Source organism: Pogonomyrmex barbatus, unplaced genomic scaffold (assembly GCF_055798465.1).
Source record: "Pogonomyrmex barbatus isolate J1 unplaced genomic scaffold, ASM5579846v1 scaffold6, whole genome shotgun sequence".
NCBI classification, from domain to species: domain Eukaryota; kingdom Metazoa; phylum Arthropoda; class Insecta; order Hymenoptera; family Formicidae; genus Pogonomyrmex; species Pogonomyrmex barbatus.
This window is the reverse complement of record NW_028297160.1, coordinates 7,931,236-7,954,100: the sequence shown is the minus strand read 5'-3', so window position 1 is coordinate 7,954,100 and position 22,865 is coordinate 7,931,236. Positions and strand designations below refer to the sequence as shown.

General features: G+C 37.2%; 1 protein-coding gene across 3 annotated transcripts; it reads right to left on the bottom strand.

Moving 5' to 3' along the window:
- Positions 1–9,185: 9,185 nt before the first annotated feature.
- LOC148935144 (uncharacterized) lies at positions 9,186–22,724 on the bottom strand. 3 transcript variants are annotated; one of them, XM_089082454.1, is made up of 5 exons: positions 14,830–22,724; positions 13,845–13,996; positions 13,125–13,217; positions 12,911–13,031; positions 9,186–12,327 (listed from the first exon to the last, which is right to left on the bottom strand). In XM_089082454.1, the coding sequence occupies exons 1-4, from the start codon at positions 14,914–14,916 to the stop codon at positions 12,935–12,937; spliced, it is 429 nt and encodes a 142-aa protein (XP_088938580.1). In that variant the 5' UTR covers positions 14,917–22,724; the 3' UTR covers positions 9,186–12,327; positions 12,911–12,934. The 3 variants fall into 3 exon arrangements, 2 of the variants coding, with proteins under 2 accessions (XP_088938580.1, XP_088938579.1); XR_016140641.1 differs by having other exon boundaries at positions 9,186–13,031; positions 13,125–13,376; XM_089082453.1 differs by having other exon boundaries at positions 9,186–13,031.
- Between the last annotated feature and the right edge of the window lie 141 nt (positions 22,725–22,865).

Below are 22,865 nucleotides of genomic sequence, written 5' to 3'. Positions count from 1 at the left end.
CGCACCATTCGTCGAGGATACCCAATTCCGTAGAAAAGAGATGCTTTAATCGAAAGGCTCCTCTCTTCAGGCGATGGGAATATTGCTTGGCCGATGAGAAACCGATCACGATCGGAATATCGGACGCGCTCATGATTAATTCGAGCGCAAAATTGGAGATGTGATTTATGCATATCTCGAAAGACGAGATTGTAACCTCCCTCTAAAATTCTTCGATGAAAAAGTCCAAAATTTCTTCTTAATTTTCGATTTCCCAAATTTTTATGAAATAAAACCGATAAAAAAAATTTCAAGCGATATTCCGAAACGGATTAATTCATTTAAAAAGGAAGGAAGAAAAAAAAATGGCGCAGAAGGGAAAGCTGTGTTGACAGATTTCACATATAATAATGTACAGGTGAAGAGAGATAAACTGACAATGAATAAGAGTATCTATCGATAAGAGTTAACATCTCTATATACTAATTTTTTCAAACTGTTTTTTGTGTGTTAGATTTTCAGCGGTGATTTTCAGCGGTAAAAAATAAACGGTGCACGAAATGTCAATCGCGTTTACACGGCGAATAATAAACGAAGTATCCTCTAAAGAGAAAGAATAACTTGATGAATGAACCGGAGCTTTCGATTTTTCGCATTTAATCCCGGGAATTCAGTAATGATATGTTTCGCACGATTGGCTGAGGAAACACCGCGCATTACCTCCGTTAACATTTCTACCGGCGGATAAAAATCACTTCTTTCTTTCTTTTTTTTTTTTTTTTTCCGATCAGGCATGCCAAAGGCAACGACACGAAGGCGCACATTAGCAAATAATCTAACGCGTTAATACGCGCGTCACTCGCGCCATTACACATGTATAAACAAGGATTTTGCAATGTTCTATGCAAGGCGCGGATGTTTATCGCATATCTTGGACCAACAATCAACGGACCACGAATTTCCTGTTCGTCCTATATTAAGGGTTGACAGACTATGGGATCCTCTGTCTCAGCTGAATCTCTGTTCATCCATATTATGACTAAAATATTGAGAGATTTGCGATGTAATTGCGATATTTATAATCAGGAGAATTACTTGCGAAATTATCTATCTCAACTTTTTAAAAAAAAAGCAAGAATAAATAATTCGTTTGATGTATAATTCGCAGAGTGCCATAAAGTGCAGATATTTTTATTTATTGTAAATTTTTAAAAACTAAATTGCAAAATACAGCTCTGTAGAAATTCGTGTATTATAATTATTTAAGAGCTAAATTGCAAAATCCGATATTGTAACAGGATTCGTAGCTTTTTTATAAGAAGCACATAAAAAAGGACTTTCATGTCAAAATATTGCTTCTGCGAGATGAAATATGGTTGAATTCGAACATGTCTGCGTAGATAATTATTCATAAATAAGTAATAGATCTTATTGGATCTTATTGGCCCGTCACTTCTACTGATCCTTAAACTCAGCAACGGCGACGGGGACGGAGGGGATTACCTTCCGTCGTAATGGGAAAAACGAAAGTGGTGAACGAGGTTGCGGGCGTCCTCGTAAATGCATAATTACCGCTTGTCTCCGCGTCGGCAGGATCAGAAGTCGGCAAATAAGAACCTCTTACGGTTACTTAACGTAAGTAATTGGCGTGCGCGGAACGAGTAATGTTACTTAATGTAACTGCAGGCCGCGCCGTCTCTCTCGAAACGATGCGAACGTATTCTAATCATGCGATGCAACAGATGAAGCTGAGGAATCGGACGATTCATGCGATTCGTATCTGCTTTATGGTCAATCATTGAAAAGTATGGAAGGTCACATTATTCTCCGTACATTTCGAAATTCCTTGCGAAATTCTCCGCGAGGGACCGAAGAGAGGTTGAGATTAATCGGAAGTTCAACCGATACCATTATGAATTCCAATTGAATTTATGATGCTAATCTGCTGCGATAAATTCGAGTCTATAAAAATTTGACGATTTAATCGTACAAATAGCGTTAATAAATTTAACAATTTAATCGTATAAATAGCGTTAATAAATTTAGCAAATTAATAATACATTGGTTTTTTAAATAATCCCGTAATTTATGCGTCGTAATTTTCCAATTCATTATGAAAACAAATAATATAAGAAATGAACACTCGTAATGTACGAGCGAAAAAGCAAATTTGCAATGAAAATTCGTTCGAGTGTGGGGGCTTTAATGATACGGCTTTTTCTGGGGCCGTGTCGAAGCGAAGATGCAGTTAGTTCTGGTCCTGGCGCGACTCGTGTACGATAAATCGATAAGATAATTGACACGCTTATTGCGAAAACGCGTATCCTGCAGGCTCCCGGAATATCTAACGCGGCAAACGGCGAAATATCGCGCGCGTGAAGGAACGCCATAGTCTGGACAACCTTTTATCCGTTTGTTTTCTCATCGGTGTTTACGAGTGGAATTAATAAACGCGCATTGACATCTTATCTGCCTCACGCCGACATTCTGTACTCAAGAAAGTACGATGAAGAACCTGTCTTTTGCGATATAAACAGATGTAAGTGTTTTCTATTTTTAATGCTGCGTGCAATATTTCCGCACAAATGGCGTTTCTCCTGGAAAGTGCAATCTTTAAACGGCGCGATAAAACTTTATTTAGAAACAATCACGCGTATTCTCCTTCTAATTATCGCGATTGCCTCGAAAAGGCGGACACTGCTTAGCGAATTGCCGTTTCTTTTTTTTTTTTTTACGACGTGTTTGTTATTATCCCATCATAAAAGATTAAACTTTGCGGATAATGTAGTAGCGATGCAGATATTTGCGATATCAAATATCACGAGTATTAGAGCGCTATTGAGGAGTTTGAAGTGGGTTAACGCGTGTCAAACCAGTTGTCTTTACGTTGCGCGGAAAATAGATTCGCTGTCGATATTATATAAGTCCGCGGAATAACGTCTTTATATTAAAATATTTCTGGAAAGAAGGTGGAACTTTCCAGCAGCGCGGCAAAGCGTGTCAAAAGAAACGTTTTCGCATTCGTAAGACGAGCCCGTGCAAAACTCGCGCGTGAAAATAAATCACGCGATCGATAAAGGATTGCGCTCTCGACGAGGGAAAATTCGCAGAGGTCCCGGTACACGCGTTAAACGCCGAGAGAAAGAGACACATGCGGGGGATTATTAATATACGCCCGATGTGAGATAAAACGCCACGAGGACAATGATAAAGCGCGTATAGGAGCCACAAAGTAGATAGCAGAAAGCAGATACGGGATCTGAAAAAAATCCATCCGACCCGTTAACCAGCGACTCCTGACCAAGGCCAAGCAACGTTGTTAACGACTTTGTAGGCTCGGCTTCCAACCGGTGCCCGTGCGTCCCTGTCGCAGTAGTTCTGCATTAGTCATCTATCAAACACGATGAAATCCGGTATTATGTGGAAGGCGTGTGCAAGCTCTCACCATATTCGCTTTTTTTTTTTCCCGAATACGCTTTTTCAATAATTAAAATCGATGTACTGCGTTCCGTTCAACTCGGATGAGTTGACAACGCAAGTGCCGAGCGCAAATTTTGCAAGAGAAAATGAATTTATGAAAAATCGACTTGCTGCTTTTTAATTGCATTTTTCACGCCTATATAGATAGATATTTTTCTAAATATAATTAAATATAATTACTCTTATTATAAAAGTTATATTATAAATTTTTTAAACATATTTTTTTCTTACTTTTTTTATTTATTTATCATTTTTCTTACAAGTTTGTCGTTTCTTGGAATAATACATAACGGTGATGAATGTATAAATACTTAATAAATTGTCTTCTTGACAATCTAATTTTTTTCATTGTGACATACATTGCAAATTTATTAAATTCATTCTCGCGTATGATTTTATATAATCCGTATTCGACTTTACGCAAGTATAAGTAATAGATAACCAACTGCACTCTCCGTCGCTTTTCTCCGGCTAGTAGTAGAACGGTCGCGTGGTAGATCCTTTTGTTCTCCGATCGGTCGTACGAGCAATAGAGAGAAGGGATCGTAAATCAGCGAAATTGTACGATGGCGTAACAAAATGATAAAACGCCCCCTCTTTTGAAAAAATTTGCCGACGGAGGTGCTTTGCGCAACGCGTAAGTTTTGATCCTCTCCTTGCTTCTACTCGGTAATTTGTTCTCGCTATCGTTGTTCCTCATAACCATTGAGATACGTGAAGAAATCGACAGACTCCGGAACATTGCAATATACTTGGTACTGCATCTCGATCATATTTTACCCTACCTAAAACGTATTATCGTAACGTAAATGTTAATTTATATTAAATACTAATTTTGAAAACTATGCGGTTTTGAAAATGATATCGCTGTTGCTTTTCTCTAATATAATTTTGCGATGAAAATATAACTTGTCACGTCATATGTCAAATCAAGATGCAACTGCATTATTCTGTATAAATAAACTCCGTTATTGAGTGCCGTTGAAGTTTGCTTGTGTCGATACCTGCCAAAAATAAGAGTAACTCGCGGGTCTAAAAATAAAGTGCTCATGTCGAAACTACTTTGCGTGCAGTTTCTATCATTGAAATCGGCCTAAGGTTAAAAACGAGCGACAGTGGGTGCATAATTCATGCGCTGCCAGTCTAAAAAACTGAATGATAATTTTATGTTTTTATGATGCTTTTTATCCTAAAACATGCAATATCCGTGTAGATTATAATGCGTTTACCTTGGATCCGAGCGACAAATCGGGTCTGAATTGCGTATTTACATAAATTACATAAATCAAGACTATATATCGGCTAACGCCGTAATTCTTATCGCCTCAGATCAATCGGCTTGTGTGCTGTGAGGAGACAAGAATGGACATTCTTCGAGAAATATTCAATGGTTGCAATATTTCCGAGCGATTGATCAATTTACCGTAATGGGCAATTTAATTTTTAATTTCACTTTCAATCGCAAAATAGACATTTATAGAATTGTTTCATGCCTTTTTTTAATCGTAAAATCATGCTATTATATAGTTTTTATTTATATAAGAGCATGATTATATTTGTTATAATTAAAATATAATTAAAAAACCAAAACATTTACTATATATCTGATTTTTTTTGCCAAATCAAGCGAAATAATAGCAAATTATAACAATTTGTTCTTAGCGTGTAAAGAATAAAAATTATAGTTACTCTTATATTTTATTTTATTTTCTAACATTGTAGTTATCTATATTTCAATCTCAAATTTAAACCGGAAAATTCCTTGTCGATGAAAAATCGAGAACTTTTTCAGATTTTTCTCGAGTTATCAGAATTATTGCGTGAATTAGGAGACCTCGGTCGCCTTGAATTATATCCTGGGCAATAAATAAGATTCCATAGTGAATAAACAATCTGTAAGCGATTTGTATATATGACTTATGGGTATTAAACATCGTCACCATCGTCATCGTCAACCTCGTCATCGTCGTCGTCGTCGTCGTCGTCGGTCTCCGTGCATGTTAAAGACGGCACCAAAAAACTGTGGGAGAAAGTACCTGTATGTCTTCGTGGAGATCAGCCACAGCGGGGAGAAAGGGGGGCAAATAGAGAGGAAAGAGAAGAGGAGAGGGAACGACCTTCCCGCGGTTCTCCAGCTTCGTGTCCAGGCGCATCTCTCTCTTTCTCTCTCTTTCTCTCTCTCTCTCTCTCTCTCTCTCGGGACCCCCTTTTCTCTTCGCATTCTCCATCTCTTCTACTTTCCGCCATTCTCTTATAACCGGCCGTCTAGGTGAGCAACGCACGTGTATGCGATACGTGTGTATGTGTGTACACGTGCATGCACACATACACAAACGTGTATAAAAACTAAGCGCTAAAGATAACGAGGAGACTCGTTAACGACTTTGTGCAGATCGGAGACGGCGACGTTGCTCGCAGGTCGTATATCGACTCTCCCACGAGACTAGAGGGTGAGAGCGCGGGTCAAAGGAGATGGTGGAGAGACGGCGAGGCAGGGGAAGAGAGAAAGAGAGAGAGAGGGGGAGTGTATTCTTCTTCCTTCTTCTCGCGGGTCGCACCCGACGGGGGTTTGCAACCCGACGGCGACCCCGCGTGTGACCCCACGACTCGGCGTCGATTCTCTGTATGGCATTATAATCGTGACTTCGCTGCGCCTACCGGGAAGCGAGACCGAGAGAAAACCGACGCTGGCAAAACACTCGCGCGAGCGATGGCCTCCTAACTCGCGCGGACCGTATCGAGATTCGACGAGCCCGATCGTGCCGAAATTTGCGGAAGTTGCGCGAACAGGACTGATTCACTCTTTATGTTCATCCCCCTTCTCACACATAAACACATACATGTGCGCTCTTAACGTTTTAGCTTAGCGACTACATGTAATGTTATCACGAATTAAGGATCCGATAGTCACGTTTCGCCATGAAAGTGGAATATGGATATTCTTAGTTTTACGTTGAGATTGATGATGAAAGAATCATTAAAAGGAAATTGCGAAACTGTATATTACGAAAAGAAATATGTACATTTTATGATAACAAGATTTTTATATTTTATATTTTCTTTCGATTTTATCTTTTCTTTGGGTTTCTGAAGGAGAAATCGAATGAAATATAATAACTTTTTTTCAACATATATTTTTATAAATTATATTTTTCTTCTTACGCGTGCTATTTTGATTTAACTTAATGATGTCTCGTAATAAATCAGCGTAAAAGCGAAATTGCGACCAAATGCAAATACAATACAGAATTAATTAAATTAATTTTGATGGCGCTACAAAGAAATCACTCTTCTAAAAGTTGATTGTAATAACATTTCTTGAGGTAGAAATTAAGTTATATCTACAAGATGACGCTGAATTAGATACATGTTAAGATACTTCACCGATGTTGTTTGACCAGATTTCACATATCCACGACTATGTTTTGTTGCGTTCACGAGAGATTTCGATCATGCAGCGAGGCTCTAAGGATCGTCTTAGTGTCGTTGAGTGGAATACTTCAGACCCACGTGTCTTATAGTATATGCCTCTTAATCCCGAACACTCATCGTGGAGGAATCTAATAAACTGAAGTGTCTCCTGTCTATCCTTTCTGTTTATCGTTATAAAATTTATACACTTTTAATAAAATACTTTTGTACACTGATATGGCCCACGATATATCTTGAATTTAAAAAAAAAATTTGTTTTTTATTTGTTTTATTATTTTTGTGTTTATACATATTTATGTTTTATAAATTTTTATATAAAAACTTTATAACTATATAAAAAAATAGCTTTCCGTTTTTTCTACATATGACTTTAATTTTCCTGTTTACTGTTTAATTAAATAAAATATTGATTAAGTGACGCGTCGGGTATCATAGTGGCTTGTTGCATAAGATATTTCTTAAAATTTATGATATTTGATTGCATTTTATACGTTTTCGCTCACGTCGTATTTTAATACTTTTTTTTGGCGTATTGCGTCATATTTATTATATCGCGTCATCTTTTTTTTTTAAGATTGATAGAAATCTTTTCGTCTCTCTTTCGGTTGATAAAATCTTGACTTTAATGGAAGTAAAACTTGTATCATCGTGTTCTAGTGAGAATCTCGTTCAAGGATAACCGATCTTTAGGATATCTTTATATTAGCATAATCACCCTATAAAAAGAGTGTTAAATTTCTATGAGACAAGGCCTGCAAAGTTGTTTTGAGAACCTTATAGCTTATCCATTTTCATGTTTTGAAATTAAGTGATCACATCAATATATATATATTCGAGCTAACGGTCGAAAATTCTATTTCGCAACATGCATTTGCATTATTCTAATGTATCAACATCAAACATCAGTTCCATTCTGCGTCATTGATGAATTTAGAAAATATTAGAAAGAATAATCACAAAACACACACATTTAAAAAAAAATACGAACGTTTAATAGATAAAAAATTCACGGTCTAATATATGACAGCTGCCGATACAATGGCTATTAAAAAGGAATTGTTTACGATCAGACTAGTTGTCGAGTCTTTGCATAAAGACAGAGAGAGTGAATCGCGTTTGCCTCCCATGTCCGCCTGGACGGAACATCTTCGATTTCAGTGCGGTCGAGGCTCGAATCTCTGACGTTGCGAGCTAGAAGTCCGTCCAAGGATAGCCGTCGATCTTCGACGATCGGGACGCTCTCTCATTAGCATAGCAACGCGGAAACATCGAGATGCATGTAGGTACGCGCGCGCGAAACTCGTGCTCTCATCCTTGCGGCTCCTACGCGCGCGCGCGCGCGCGCGCGCGCGTGTGTGTGTGTGTGTGTGTGTGTGTGTGTGTGCGCGCGCGCGCGCGTATGCGACATGCCCGCATCCCGCACATCCGTGTATGAGCAATCACAATTCCCGGTGCGTGTACACCTCGCGAGATCGATCGATCGCCGATAGAGATAGCGTCGCGAGGCAAATTATAGAAAACGCTGAGACGTGCGCGTCGTACAATGTAAATAATAGCGCCTCCACGCTGTGTTCCCGTACGCTTTTTTCGCGTAAATGCGGAATGAGCGCGTATCTGTATACGAGAGATCGTAGAGATAACATGTAATTAAGAAATGGAAATATTGTGTAATATATATATATATATATAAATACGTATAGTGTGTGCGGCGTGAAAAATAACTCAATTTGGCCGTGAAGTAACACGATTACCTTAATTTAATTCTCGTCTGACCAGCGTAGACGTCGGATTAATAAATTCATAAAAAATATTGGCGAGGAAATTGCTACTTATCATTATCTACCTACACGAGAAGTCGATACTGTGTGCTGATATACTCGACTGAAGAGAGGAGTTTAACGACAACGTTAATGTTGCAACTGCATATATTATGAAAATGTAAACTGACTGATTATGAGCTGTAATGAATCCGACAATTCCTCACCCCGTGATACCATCCATTAATCATAGTGAAACCAATTATAATGAATGGTTTCTCCCAGTATTTGCATGGTTCTACATAACGCAAGTATGGTAATCCGGTCCATAAAATCCCAACCTTGCAATTACGGCAGATTCATTCACAATTTTTCTCGCGGCTCGTTCGAGCGCTCTCACGGCGAATCACACGGCTACGATGAAAGTGCCAAATTGCGTTAAAATAATTTACACCTACAAAATATATACATACATATATATATATATATATATATAATATTCTTAAGGAATGTACTCACAAGTAAGTTCTCAGAAACAAGCTCATTTATTTTCTTCTGTTATATTATGCATTATATTGCTCGATGATTGTTTCCATTATAGTGTTTAATATCTTTTAATGTAATCATTTTAAATATCGAGCATCCAAGTAATAATAAATATTACGTGATTACAGCGAACGATTATAAAATTTACAATTGGAATCTAATATTAGGAACACAGTTACGTAAAATACTGACCAGGAACTTAAAAAAATGAATAATTATAATATTTATTCTATCCCGAATAATTTAAAAAATAAAAAGATAGGTTAATTTCAATATTTTAATACTAAATAAGCATCTTATGAGTATATAAATATATGAGTATATAAATATTGAAATCACGGATTACAACATATAAATAATCTTGGAAATGGAAATTTTGACGTGAGATATATAAAATTAATTATTTGCGACATCAAAATTGAGATAAAGCATATTTTTAACTGAAAGAGTTGCAATTAAAATTATACAATCTTCAGCTCTTAACTCGGATGCCAAAAATAAATAACTCATTGGAATATTTGAATATTATTTAATATGTTATTAATACTTTGGATATCATCCAAATATCTGAATTTATTCTGCATTTCGATTTCTGCGATTATTTCTTCACCCGTTTTAACGCTATGTAATTTTAACAAATTATTGTTGTCAATTGTCGTAAATTGATAATATTGACTTGAAAAACTTCTCTGGTTTTGTCCAACAAATTACTTATTCGACGATCTTTTAATTGCTCGCCGCAAAAAAGCATCAACAAATGCGGGAGGAGAGGGCTGACAGCGAGCGAGAGAAAAAGGAGAGAGAAAAAAGGAGAGACGCAGATGGAAGAGAGCGCGGGAGAGACGGCGAACGCGCGTTACGTACGGAGGAGAGAGTCGTTTCGAGCCGTGTACCGCGCCATGCTGCCGGGTCGATCGTCCTCCTCCGTGAAGTCGACCACTCGCTTTCCCTTTCACACGCGGTGCTAATCGCCCATCGTTCTCTGATCTATCGAGCCGAGAGAAGGAGAGAGAAGGAGCGAGAGCGATAAGACAGAGAACGAGAGAGAGGGAGAGAAGTGGGAAAAGAGAGAAAGAGAAAGAATAGAGTAGGATACAGTAAGATTTATTTTACCTCGGGATAATAATCCTTTAGGCACGCAGCGTTGTTTATAAATTTCTCTGGTTTTTTAGAAAAAGCAGCTGCATATGCACTGCGAATGCAAATCGTGCGGCGGCATTTTGTGTAGTAACAGGAGAATAATGATCTTTTAACGCCGATCTTTAAGTATGGTGTTTGAGGACACCTGACAAACGTCAGCTGACAATTATTGCCAATTTTTTTTTATTATAAATATAGTCAGGATTCGTGAAAAGTATACACGATGTCTTTAGAAAATGCAAAATCTAGCGAATGCTAAGGTATCTGTAATATATTCGATATAAACGTGGGAAAGTATAGGGCACGACCGCGACAGTTTGCCGCTAAAAAGTGCGAATCGACGGACGCGTCGACTTTCTTCTTCGCTGAATTATGTAGGCGAAGAGGCTGCACAAGCAAGAAAGATACTACAATAAACGTAACGATCGTCGTTAAATCATGTCGCATCTTTGGCTGTGCGTTTCCTTCCTTTCGCTTCGGATGCGAAGAGCTTCACTCGACGTCGCGCTTTACTCGTGGGAAGATAAAAACAAATTTTTTTTATTTTTCTTATTCAATGCGACTGCAAATTGTTAGACAGCTCGATAATAATAAAAAAAATGTATATAAGATTACTTTTTCTTTCAGCAAAGACTTTTAGAATATTAAAATTGAATTTTTTTCTATTAAAATTCTATTTTAATTATTGCGAAAGTGATAGACTAAGAAAACAGAATGCTTTTATACATTCAATATTTTCCGTGTTTTCTGAAAAACAAGAATTATAAAGTAATATTGTTTTTAATTCGCTTGATAAGAGAATCAAGATCTTTTATTATTAATCTTTAATTTTTCAATTCTGATTGATACATCATCGTCCTACATTTTCGAAGTTAGATGAATGCTTTTAAGCGACATTTATTAAGTGACATTCGAAAGGAAAAATAGAGCAACATAAACGATGTTATGGACCGTGTGTTTAGTCCTGCTAAAGGTTAATCCTTTAAAGCCGATCGTATAATACAGAAAATTAAATTAGCGTAGGAATCAAAATGCGCATATTTTTGAATAAGATTCCACTGTGAAAATTATTTTTGGTTGTACTGAATTTAGAAATATATAAAATTTACTGAGATATACTAAATATACAAAATATTATTTGCCATTTCGGGGAGATTTATATTTTCGAAAGGAATGGTAAATCGAATTTCGGATTAGTTCTCGGAAGAAACGGTTATATCACAAATAATTATCGGTGCGTTGAACATCCCCGTTTAACCAATTGGATCGATTTCGGCGTGTGTATCGTGTTAATCAGCGATGTAACTGATACGTGAGCATTCGTCTCTCACGTGGCGCGTTGCCATTTCGCCGCACTCGCTAATCCAATCCGCCACGATCGATTCGACGCGTTTTGCCGAATTAATTCGCACCGCCGTCGCCGTCGGGCATGAATGAAAAGTCGACGGGTCGCGGCGATGATTAACCGGAGGGTTAACGACGTCTGTGATTTTATGCGCCGATCGTTTTACGGCGAATAGTTTCCCGGCGCGGGTAATCGCCGGTGCTCGGCTCGGATCGAAGCCGCATTGAAAGCGGCAGTTATCCGGTTTCCATTCCGCGAAACGATTCCACCGCTACCACCGCTCTTGACGATACTGTCCGCAAACACACACACACACACACACACACACACGCGCGCGCGCGCGCGCGCGCGTACGGCACGGCACCCACGTGCGCAATGCCGACGCCCACGCGTTTTATTAATCGATGTATACGCGACGGCAGAATCATGATGCTGATGCGAGACATTCGTCTCCACGCTGTTTTCGTGATCTTGCCCGATCGATTAAGCTCTTCACACTCGATACTCCTTGAGGATTTTTCAGTCAACTGTTAAGTCCTTACCTGTCTTCACCTGCTGTGGCACGTGATAACGCTTCTTTAAGATCGCTGATAAAAATAGAAAGCGCTGCTATTACTCGGCTCCTTTATTTTTATAATACGCTGATTGCTGGAAAATGATGGTGTATTATTAATTGAATGAAACTTAATTGATCATTTATCTAAACTTTCAAGCGTTCTTGTATAGAGAAATAATCTTAATATAACTGTAACATTCAACCGTATCTATCTTTTGTTTGAAACTGAGCAGAGTATAAAGCTGAAATTCGAATCAAATTAACTGTAATTAATTAAACCTGTGATTGTCATTTTCACAATGGTTTTAAAAGTAGGAGGATGTCGATTGAATCACACTGTTTAATCAAAACAATAGATATTTCAGCCTCGATACAAAGTGTACTTCAAAATATCAAACGTACGCGCATAAATCTACATTCAGATTTTGCAATATGTTTATGTACATATGGAGTTAAAATTAATGGGAAACAGACGTAGTATTCCTCTTGTGAAATTCAAAATAAACGTTTCCATAGAGGAAACGTCATCAATTTCGAGACGACTGTCATCAGTTTTTAATCTACGCTTTTAGTTAGGATCACGTAATAATGGGGTGTTTAAATGAATAAAATATTTATATAATAATTTACTATTATATCAACTGCTTACAACGATTTTTCTTATTAAAGACTCACGCTCGATAATCAGTATAGATGCTGCTACAGATGGTTAATATAGATCTTGCAAGTCCGATACTCTTTACTGCTCACGCAAACACATCGTCCTTTACTCCGATCACGGTACGTTCTCGAATATCTGTAATAAAATAGAGGTATCACGGTAATCGACGATAATATGCGGCAGCTTTTTATTAACGCGACATAGAGAGAAAAAAAAAAGAGAATTTACCCTCTTAGAGATCGATTCACCGACACGCGCCGCAGCTTCATTATAGAAAAGCGGCCCACGCATTCAGCGCGCCACGCTTTAATCTCATTCACGCTGAAAGGGAAATTACGCTCTTACGCTGCATCGCGGAATTACTTTGCCGGAGGAACGCTCATGCCTCATTCTCGCAAGTGTACGCATGCAACGCGTGGCTCTAATTTCAGAACAGGCGTAATTGAGGGGTTTCATAGCGCAGGTCATACACAATAACGCCTAAGACAGATATAGATGTTTAATAAAAATCTGGCGAAATATATAGAATAAGTGACCTTCCTCAGCTTTAATAAATAGATCAGCCGAGATTGAATTTTTATTCTGTTTTAAGTCGAATAGGATATTACGTTCAATTTATTTTACTTACGATATCCTAGACTTCTTATTATACAAAATGCAGTAACTATCTTCATTCAGTATTCAATATTTCATCCATTCAATATTCGAGAAGGTTCTTAATAAATATTATTTTAATTTTTTAAATAAATAGACGCTAATAATATTTTACATGACATATGCTGATTTTAATATATTACTGCTAAAATTAATATATTACTCTCTTTGCGGGTCTCACAAGTGTTGTTAATATTTATTTCTAACGGAAAGAAAATAATAGTTTTTGTAATTGTAAAGTTGACAAATATTCTTGTCAAACTCTATGGTGAACAAAAAGTGGTTATAACTCACAAGAAAATCGTTTCTGGGCCCAAGTTTTTCATTCTATTTTCCATCAGCGATTTCGTTCGCTTATTATTAAGATTCGTGCGTGAACATCGATATGGGTAGATCATTGGTGTTACGTGACAGTTACACAATGTAACTATACGTGGTTGAGCACTCTGAAAAATATGTGCCGCATAATTAAAAATCTACCATACTTAAGATTATAGGAACACGACTATGTTACCGTAATTAGCGCGGCAATAAAAAGATTCTAGATTGCAATTAAAGTTATTACGTTACGTAACAGCGATGTAATTATATTCGGACGCGTATTATTAGGATAATCTGTGGGAGGAGGGTCGCGTAATAATGCTCTGCGTCCTTAACTTTTTCTCGAATTAATTACTTACACATTGCTAGGGGATACTACTCACGCTCTAAATAATTAAACGTCAAATGAAAGCTTACGTTTTTCCGTATGTCTTTCTTATGCATGCAATAAAATGTTTGAAACTGACTTATGATGTACGGACTATTAACATTTTAGAATAACATATTAGAATGTCTAATCTGTTTTTTTATTGGAGCTACAATTGTTGCAGTTGTTACAGTAATGTTTAACTCTGGAATTATATGAATGGATGAATATCCGAACGAATAAAAGGTACCTGATTAAATATTTTAGAACGTAATCGGCCTCGTTTTGAGTATATTAATTAAATACACCTAATAAATCAATCGAAATCGTTTTTTGCATACGTTACGTTTTCAATTTCTCGATTCTAAAAATTTATTTTAATATCGCATTATAATTTTACATGAAAGCACAGTAACGATTTTGCAATTGCATTACAGATATGATAAATATTTAAGGCATTGTATGCGTATCTCCATTAATATTGCCTGCGTAAATGTGCGTGTTTCTGTCCAAGCGACAATCGCCTTCCGTCGTGCAACCCGCGGCTCGTGGTTCATACGCAATTGCGTAATATCGGCCTCTCACCCTCACCTGGTTCTTCCTGCCTGCGCGAGAATCAGCAACCGGTTCCTTCTCCTCCCCTCCGTCCTTCTGCCGAGTCCTGTCACGTACGATCATCGCTTCCTTCTTTCCCGCTAGTGCTCGATTATCGCGATTTTAAATTGCAATTTTCAAATATTATAATTTTATTTGCAAAACTCAATTAAACATCGTAATGCTTTTAAATATTGCCAGATCTTGATACATTTGTGATGATAAACGATACATTATCTGATCATTGGATCTCAGAATTGAGTACCACCGAGTACACCGAGACAAAATGTTATTCAATGTAATATTTAAAAAAAAGTAATTGAATATTATATCCTGGATACAATTAGGCAAACGCGATTAGGCGGGCGCGATTAGTAATTATAAATCAGATATGTTGGTGAATATGAAAAATATTAACTAACAAGAATAAATCGAGCAATATAATTTAAATGTCCGTTTTTCAATAATGAACAATTAGTTAATCGATAATCGCAGCAATAATCAATATTATGTTTAAATAGTATATTATTCGGGAGACTCATCTGGTCATTAAATATTTGTTGTGTTGATTTTGCAAATCCGAAATATTTGTTCGTTTTACTTCGAAAATTGTTCAGCAATTCATATCTTTCTGCTATATGTCATCTCACTTGCGTTTGATATTATCATTTTCAAAGCAAATTAAACTCCTTTATCTATTCCAGACCAAGTTTGTAAAGATAGCTATCTTAAGCTGAAATTAAATTTCTTAACATCTTTCTGATTACATATCTTATATATTATATATTTTCGGAAATATATTTGAAATATTTTATTGAGAAACGAGAAACAATTTTTTTTTTAAATTTTAGGAATGATTAAATTTTCATCTTTATCATAAAAAATTTATTTCGAGCAAAATTAATAATAACTATTTTATTATCCATTTTTTTAATTTACTCTGTTTATATATTTATTTTATTTCATAACTTTAAAAGTAATAAGAAAACAGAAGAAAATTATGATAGCTCAGAATTGCTTGGAATTAATCTTGGTCCTCTGTTTGCTCGGTCACGTGACTCAGATATATCATCTCAGATTTAAATTACCGAACACTACTATTATATCGTTATTAAATGTCATCTGTCGCGATAGGCTTTATTTAATTCATACTTTGCTTATAATATCAGCATCAAACTGATTTCTGCATAAATGTCAGTTATTTCTGATACCGTATAGCCTCTAAGTTGCGATAATTCCATGAAAAATCAAAGTAAAGCTCTCTTATGATAATATCTGAGGCAATATACTTCATATATGATTCCACACGCAATGTCGGCGCAAATCAGTTGAAAAACACTTCACGAACACTTGCGTTAAACGTTTTCGTTGAAAGCAGAGTGACTCTAGACTCAGGCTTCAGACGTTCTGTACAAACACTTGCTCGATGAATTGACTCCTCAAGTCGATTCGTCGAGTGTACGAACGCGCTCTTTTAATTTCTATCTTCTGGCTTCGTTATATTCCGCGCGTCACTTTCTAAAAATCCTTCATCAGACCTTCGAAATCGCCTTAGGCAGATATATCGTATAGCTGATGGAATTTTTCGGCGGCGGCGCCCGTCAGATAATCGACCGTAATGGGCAATCATGCGAGCGTCACATGTTGAAAACTGGTAGCGAGTTCGAATTTTTATCCGGTCGAAAAGGCGAAAGACCTGTGACAATTACGATTTTGCTGTTACAATTACGATTTTGCTTTTTATCGCTTCCAGCAAGTTTATTGAATAAAATAAAATTGAAAGGATGAAATATTGCTAATAATGTGACAGCTATGGGAGTTTTAATCTTTTGATTGATTTTACTTTGCATGAAATTTACAACTGCATTGATTCTTTGATAAATCTGCATGAAATTTAAGAAGATCATGTTGAGAATTAACAATCAGAGTTTTTATTTTATCTTGTCCGTTATTATGTAGAGAGAATTTTATATAAAATTATAATTATACAATATTTTTTTATTTAAATAGTACTTGAAAATTTTATATAAAATTGATAGGATTATTTATATAATAATATAGAATTATTTTATTTATTGATTAAAATTTAATTATAAAAATCAGTTGATTTGGATGTGTAGATATTTAAATAACCCCATGAGAATAAGTCATCATAATTGAGGAATTCTGATGACTCAGACAGTTTAGGATGTTATTTTGCGTATTGCAAAACTGGCTTCGCCTCTCGATTTGTATCACGTTGCATTGTATCACTTGAAACAAAATCTATGCCGCTTTCGACATTACTGTCGAAGAATGCACTCGCGTCGCGTCGATGGGAAATCGGAGGCCGGTCCGAGTGTACGGACAGTCGTCGGGAAAAATTCCAATAACGCACTATTTTCCGCAGAAAATTTTTTTCCCCGTTCTCCAAGTGGTCGCATCCAAGTGGACGCCTCTTACAAAAACATGTCGACTGATTTATATTTATTAATCGCACGCCTTACTCTGTACGAGCCGGCGCGCGAGTCACGTTCTATAAATGCCGCAAAAAATAATTCTCCATTGCGTCGAAGGAGGGAAAGAGAGAGCGAATATGGAGGTAGTACGCGGGCAGAGGAGGTTCACTGGCATCATCGTCCTGTTCGTCCTTTTATATACTGATAGAGCGCATTACTAGCTCACGGAGGAAAGGTCATCACACAGTGTAATAAAAGATTATGCGCCGCGTTGGCTCCCGTGCGTACACGGTACAACGATCTTCAGGCCGCAGTATAAAGTGCCCGGAAGTTTATTAAAAAATCATTAAATAGTTTACACCGGCTCCGACTAATAAGAACAAATTATCTGCCGGAAGACTCGTGCAGCCCCCTTCCCCCCCCCCCCCCCTCCTCCTCCCCGCCCCTATGCGGAGTCTTGAATGACAGATTCAAGAATGGCTTTTATAGGAACGGCCGTCCTCGGCCGATTTGAATCTCAACATTTGTCCATAGTCTCGATCTACATTAGTCGTAAATGAGAATAAATAAATATATCTTACATTACTACTTAAAAAAATTATTGTATTTTTAATATGTAACGTTTTTTTCGATGTTTAAATATTTTTTTCTTTCATTTTGAAGTAATATTTTATCACTTCCGCATATCTTTAATTTATATAGAGCACAAATTCAATTTTGAGTGACATTATAGTAGTAGAGCACAGATATAAACATAGAGTGTCCCACATATCCTTTCAACCACAGATACCTAGAGGTCAATGTAAAAGAAACAGCGCTTGTTAATGTCGAGATATCTATAGATGCGGAATTGTTTAATAGCGAGGATATAATCTTGAGTTAATCCCCGAGGGTGCAACAGCCAACAAAACTTTTGAATAAATTTTATATTTACATCTTATAAAGTAATATTAATATTTTTATTTAAATAAAAATTTATTATATATTGAATTATTAATTTTAAATTTAAAAGTTTGCAATTAACAGAAAATAAATCACATAATATAGGATTAAGTTATTACATATATATTAAACATACATTCAGTTAAAAAAATATGTATACAAATTATTATCATATATGTATTTTAATCGTGTAACATTATCAAATAAACATTGTTTTTTACATAAATGAAAATTCATTTGTTTAAATTAGGCATATGTCTCTCACGATTATCATCGCAATGCGACAAGTGTTGCCAAAAGATTTCATTTCGTGGATCGATTATGAACGACTTCTTTTTTTCTTGTCGTTTCTTGTTTTTTTTTCGATTTGTGTTTTTCTCGATTTGATTGGATTTTATAATAATTAATTTTAACTTAATTTCGTTGACTTAATAGTTAACCTCACATAGTTAACCTCATGTATAGTTATTTCAAGAGATAAAAATGGATATGCAATAAAATTGTGATATTGTCTTTTTAATAAATTTGAGTTATTTATATATTTTTAGGATTATTTCTGATTAATAAATCAATTTATGAAGAATAGAAAGTTATATTCGCCATTGTCTGAAGCATATGTAAAATTGAATTGAATTTTTAAGATTAAAATAATTTTCATCCTCAAAATTCCGCCTCAAAATATGTAATATTAATATGTAATATTGCAGATTTATAATGTTATCATATATGTTATCAATAATTTATAAATAAAGATATGACAAAAGTTAAATAATAAAGTATGACTATATTCTGTTTTCTTCGATCGTTGTGATATTTTCTACACGTTCTATTCTTTCGCAGTTATAAATATTTAATGATATTTGTTATATCGAGTTGCATTTTAAATTATTATTCGTCTGTGTCCATTTTTGTCTCTTTAAGTTGAGATAAATGCCTTTAACCTCCCAAGATCCACGGAATATTTTATTGCTAGTACATGTATGCTCCATTTTTTTCATCTAACGAGAGATATTAGAATAGTGATGAAACAACAATAGATGACATAATAGCGTAAAGACATACATTATCATCAACGATCAATGTTTTCGATCGATGTTTTCAAAAAAATGTGAAGTTATCTCGGCAGATACGCGCGAGAGCTCGATAATTTATTTCGAAACCATTAGCCATGGCTGTTAATTAATCAAGTATGCTAATTACTCAAGGTGGTGCCAGAAAGTTGCACACCTTGTCATTAATATCATATAGATCCACTGGCATAATGAATATCGTGAGTGTAACGAGTGACGCGCGAATCAGGCGCGAGACGAATATTATAGAGAAAGAGCCGGTTTCAATTATAAAATATATTATTGAATTATCAGGATTTCGTCGCGATGAGACAATCGATTATTTCGAGTTGCTCAGACTTGTCCGCGTATGCTCGCCCGTATGTTCGCCGATAGCAAGCTGATTGGAAATATATATATTATCCACGCACCTCTAAAGCCCGCGAGAATACGTGCCGTTCATTCGCGTCGATCGCGGCTGTCTTGTCGAAATCAATGCGATTCCACCGAGAGGCAAAATGACTTTATCCGTCTTTATCTTATTACCGACATTTATGTGCATCTCACGACACGATCGTCGCGATAATCGCGCCCGTTGTATTATCGTGAATGTCAGTCAATTCTTATTACTGCGCGTTGTTCTTGCCTGGCATTGTCGATTAAGCTTTCACAATCGCGCGTATACGCGGGTTCCTATCTCTCTTCGAAGGTAATAAATTTATCTATGCGTCTACGTTCAACTTGTCTACGGATGTCTATTCGACAAAATTTTTTGCAACGCACGTTGAGAAAGGGAGAGAGAGGGAGAGAGAAAGAGAGAGAGAGAGAGCTAGAGCTAGAGTTTTTAGAATACAATTAAACCAAGGGATATAATTAAACTTTTATATAACTTTTATATAACTAAAAAAATGGCGTGTACGTCAATTTGTACACTACGTATTAGGATGGCAGGAAAGCGTTGGTACTCTCAAATGAGGTAAGGTTCAAAGAGAAACCTTGCTGCTCGCTACCTCGACTCGGCGCTCGGCGCGACGGAGACGTGCGTTCTCCGCGCGGGAGCAGCCGCCGCCGATTTCACCCCAGGCCGCGACCGGATCGAAGCCGACCTTACCCCTCAATCGGCGCTCTTCCGGATCAGCGGACGCTTCACACAGGTGACGGCACGCCGGTGGCGTGGCATCGCAGAGCCGGCCACGAGCTTTCCAGCGTTTTGTCACGTGTCGAAGTGCCCGTCTTACGGCCGATTAAACTGGGACGACATCGACATCATGTGCTGACGCCTCCGCTCTGCCACGCGTGCACCGCGTGCCGAAGGGTCGAGAGAGGTACGTGGTAAACGCACAGGGTGGGGAGGGCGCGCGGGGTGCACCGGATGATGCATGAATGGAGGCCACGCGGCGCGGTGCTGAAAGCGACGGAAAAGCGGCATGCGTTGCGCGCATCCTCTCTGTCTCCCTCCCTCCCGTTCTTAGACTCGCTCCGTCTCCCTCTCCCGCTTGATAACGCCAGACTTCTCCGCATCCCCTTGCCGGGGGATAACTGACCCACGCGCAGAAGCGTCCAATAAGAGTGGCGTAGGTATTGTTATAGAACTGCACGTAGTGGGGGCAAACGACGACGTCATCGTTTCACCCTCGTATGACGTCACGGATAAATTGATGACGTATTAAACCACTCGTTCCGAATGGCCGAGTCTGCGCGAGAGAATTCGCGAAAGCCTGTCTGGAACGAGTGGGACGAGTGAGATCAGACACTGTAATACGAGAAGCGTTTCCATTGCGATAGCCTCATTTCGCGATGCTTTAGAAACTTTTAATTGAGTTCGCTGTATGGATATTGACAGCGAATTTATGAAAACAGGACAGCTATTAATGATTTAACTTAGAACACTATTTCTATTACGATGATTCGTAAGAGTGCATCCAAGTGTTTTATTGCTATTTTAATTTGATGTATTACGTGATTGTTTTTAAAACTGTGCAGGATGAATTGTTTTTAAAATTTGCAGGTGAATTATTTTTAAAACTTTGAAAAATTATAAAATGAAAGAAGAATTTAAGTACACTTATTGATATCGTAATTTAATTTTCTTCTTATACGAGCTTTCAGATTTTTAATTGGAGAGGAGAACCGAAAGAATTAAAAGTCTTAGAGAAAATGGGTAAAATTAAAGTGATTCTTATCGTTAAAGTGGAAGATTCGATAGCCGGTTATCGTTATACGAGGATAAACGTCACGTAAGGCGTTCGAGGGAAATTAATTTTCCTTAGATTTTTCTTAGGTTTATGATAATTACGAAATAATTACGAACTGGTTCTGAGATCATCGTGAGCAAAATAACGAAATACCGTCCTTATGCGATAATTGTCAGCTATCGACTGATTGCATTACGGGAATTGGTTGGATGCATGTTCCTAGGTCATAGGTTAATAACGACAGCACGTCTATGCGCCTGCGATGCATTCCGGTGCATCGTTGCACGCACGAGCAACGAGTATTGACGCTCTCGCGGTCTTTTCTCATCGATATTACAAAACCGGCCATAACCGACATAAGCCCGCCATCAGATCGGTATATTTATGACAATACGCAAAAAGGTATGATGGTGCATTCGTTAACGCATTACAAAATCGTCATCATTGACGAATTGAATAATTATTTACAGTCGTTTTATGACTTCTAAGAAGGCTATTCATTTGATATTTAATTATGAATTTAATATTCAGCTTATCAATTTTATTAATAAATAAATCTACGGAATTTCTTACGGAGATGACAGTTGAATAAATGTTTAATAAATTGTTAAAATTAAAACATAAGGTTTGAGTTAAAAATATTCTTGAACATTTGAATATTTTATTTTACTACATTTTCTTTGTAAAATATACCATGTAGAAGATAAATGATATCGTTATTGTAACATATATTACACATCATACACAATTAAAACTATTTGAAAAAATCTTTTATGAAATTTAATAAAATGTAACATAATAATGTAGCATCATAAAATAACATGTGTTGCATTTGTGAAATTTTATTTTTATTTATACATATGAAATTCCGAGTTATAATAAAAAAAATAACATCATGTGCGCATGTAATTATGACGTAATTAAATACGTTGCATTCATAAAAACCGCGGCTGCTTCTGCAACATCAAAAGAAAGCGAGAAAGTAGCAAAAGAATCTTGTACGAAGGACAAATTTAAAGTCTGTTTCTTCTCTCTCTCTCTCTCTCTCTCTCTCTCTCTCTCTCTGTCTCTTTCTCTCTTTCTTTTTCTTCCGTGCTCGTCTTTCTTTTCTCTTCCTTGGTGCGTCGGGTCCGCGTGCCGCCACTGCTCCACACCGCCTCGAGGTTTGCGTGGGGTTGAAACGGGTGCCGGAGGGTGTGAAGGCGGAAGAGAAAGGGAAGGGAAAGAGGGACAGCACCGGGTGGCTGGTGGGTGGCGTGTTGACGTCACCGTAACGGCATCATCGGCCGCGTGGGCCAATAGGTGCGCTCATACTCAGGCCGGGTCCATCGATCCGCCGGCTGCTGCCGTGTACGCGTCCCGGGTTATGACGTCTGCGATGACGTCATCGTTAGCGCCGTTCGCCTCCC

Excerpts from the sequence above, each read along its gene's own strand:
- LOC148935144 (XM_089082453.1), bottom strand. The coding sequence starts at position 14,916 with ATGATCGTACGTGACAGGACTCGGCAGAAGGACGGAGGGGAGGAGAAG. Across the intron at positions 13,997-14,829 it reads GCGCAGGCAGGAAGAACCAG|AGTGCTCAACCACGTATAGT; the intron begins GTGAGGGTGAGA and ends CATATTTTTCAG. Across the intron at positions 13,218-13,844 it reads GGCCCAGAAACGATTTTCTT|CGTGAATGAGATTAAAGCGT; the intron begins GTGAGTTATAAC and ends TTTCCCTTTCAG.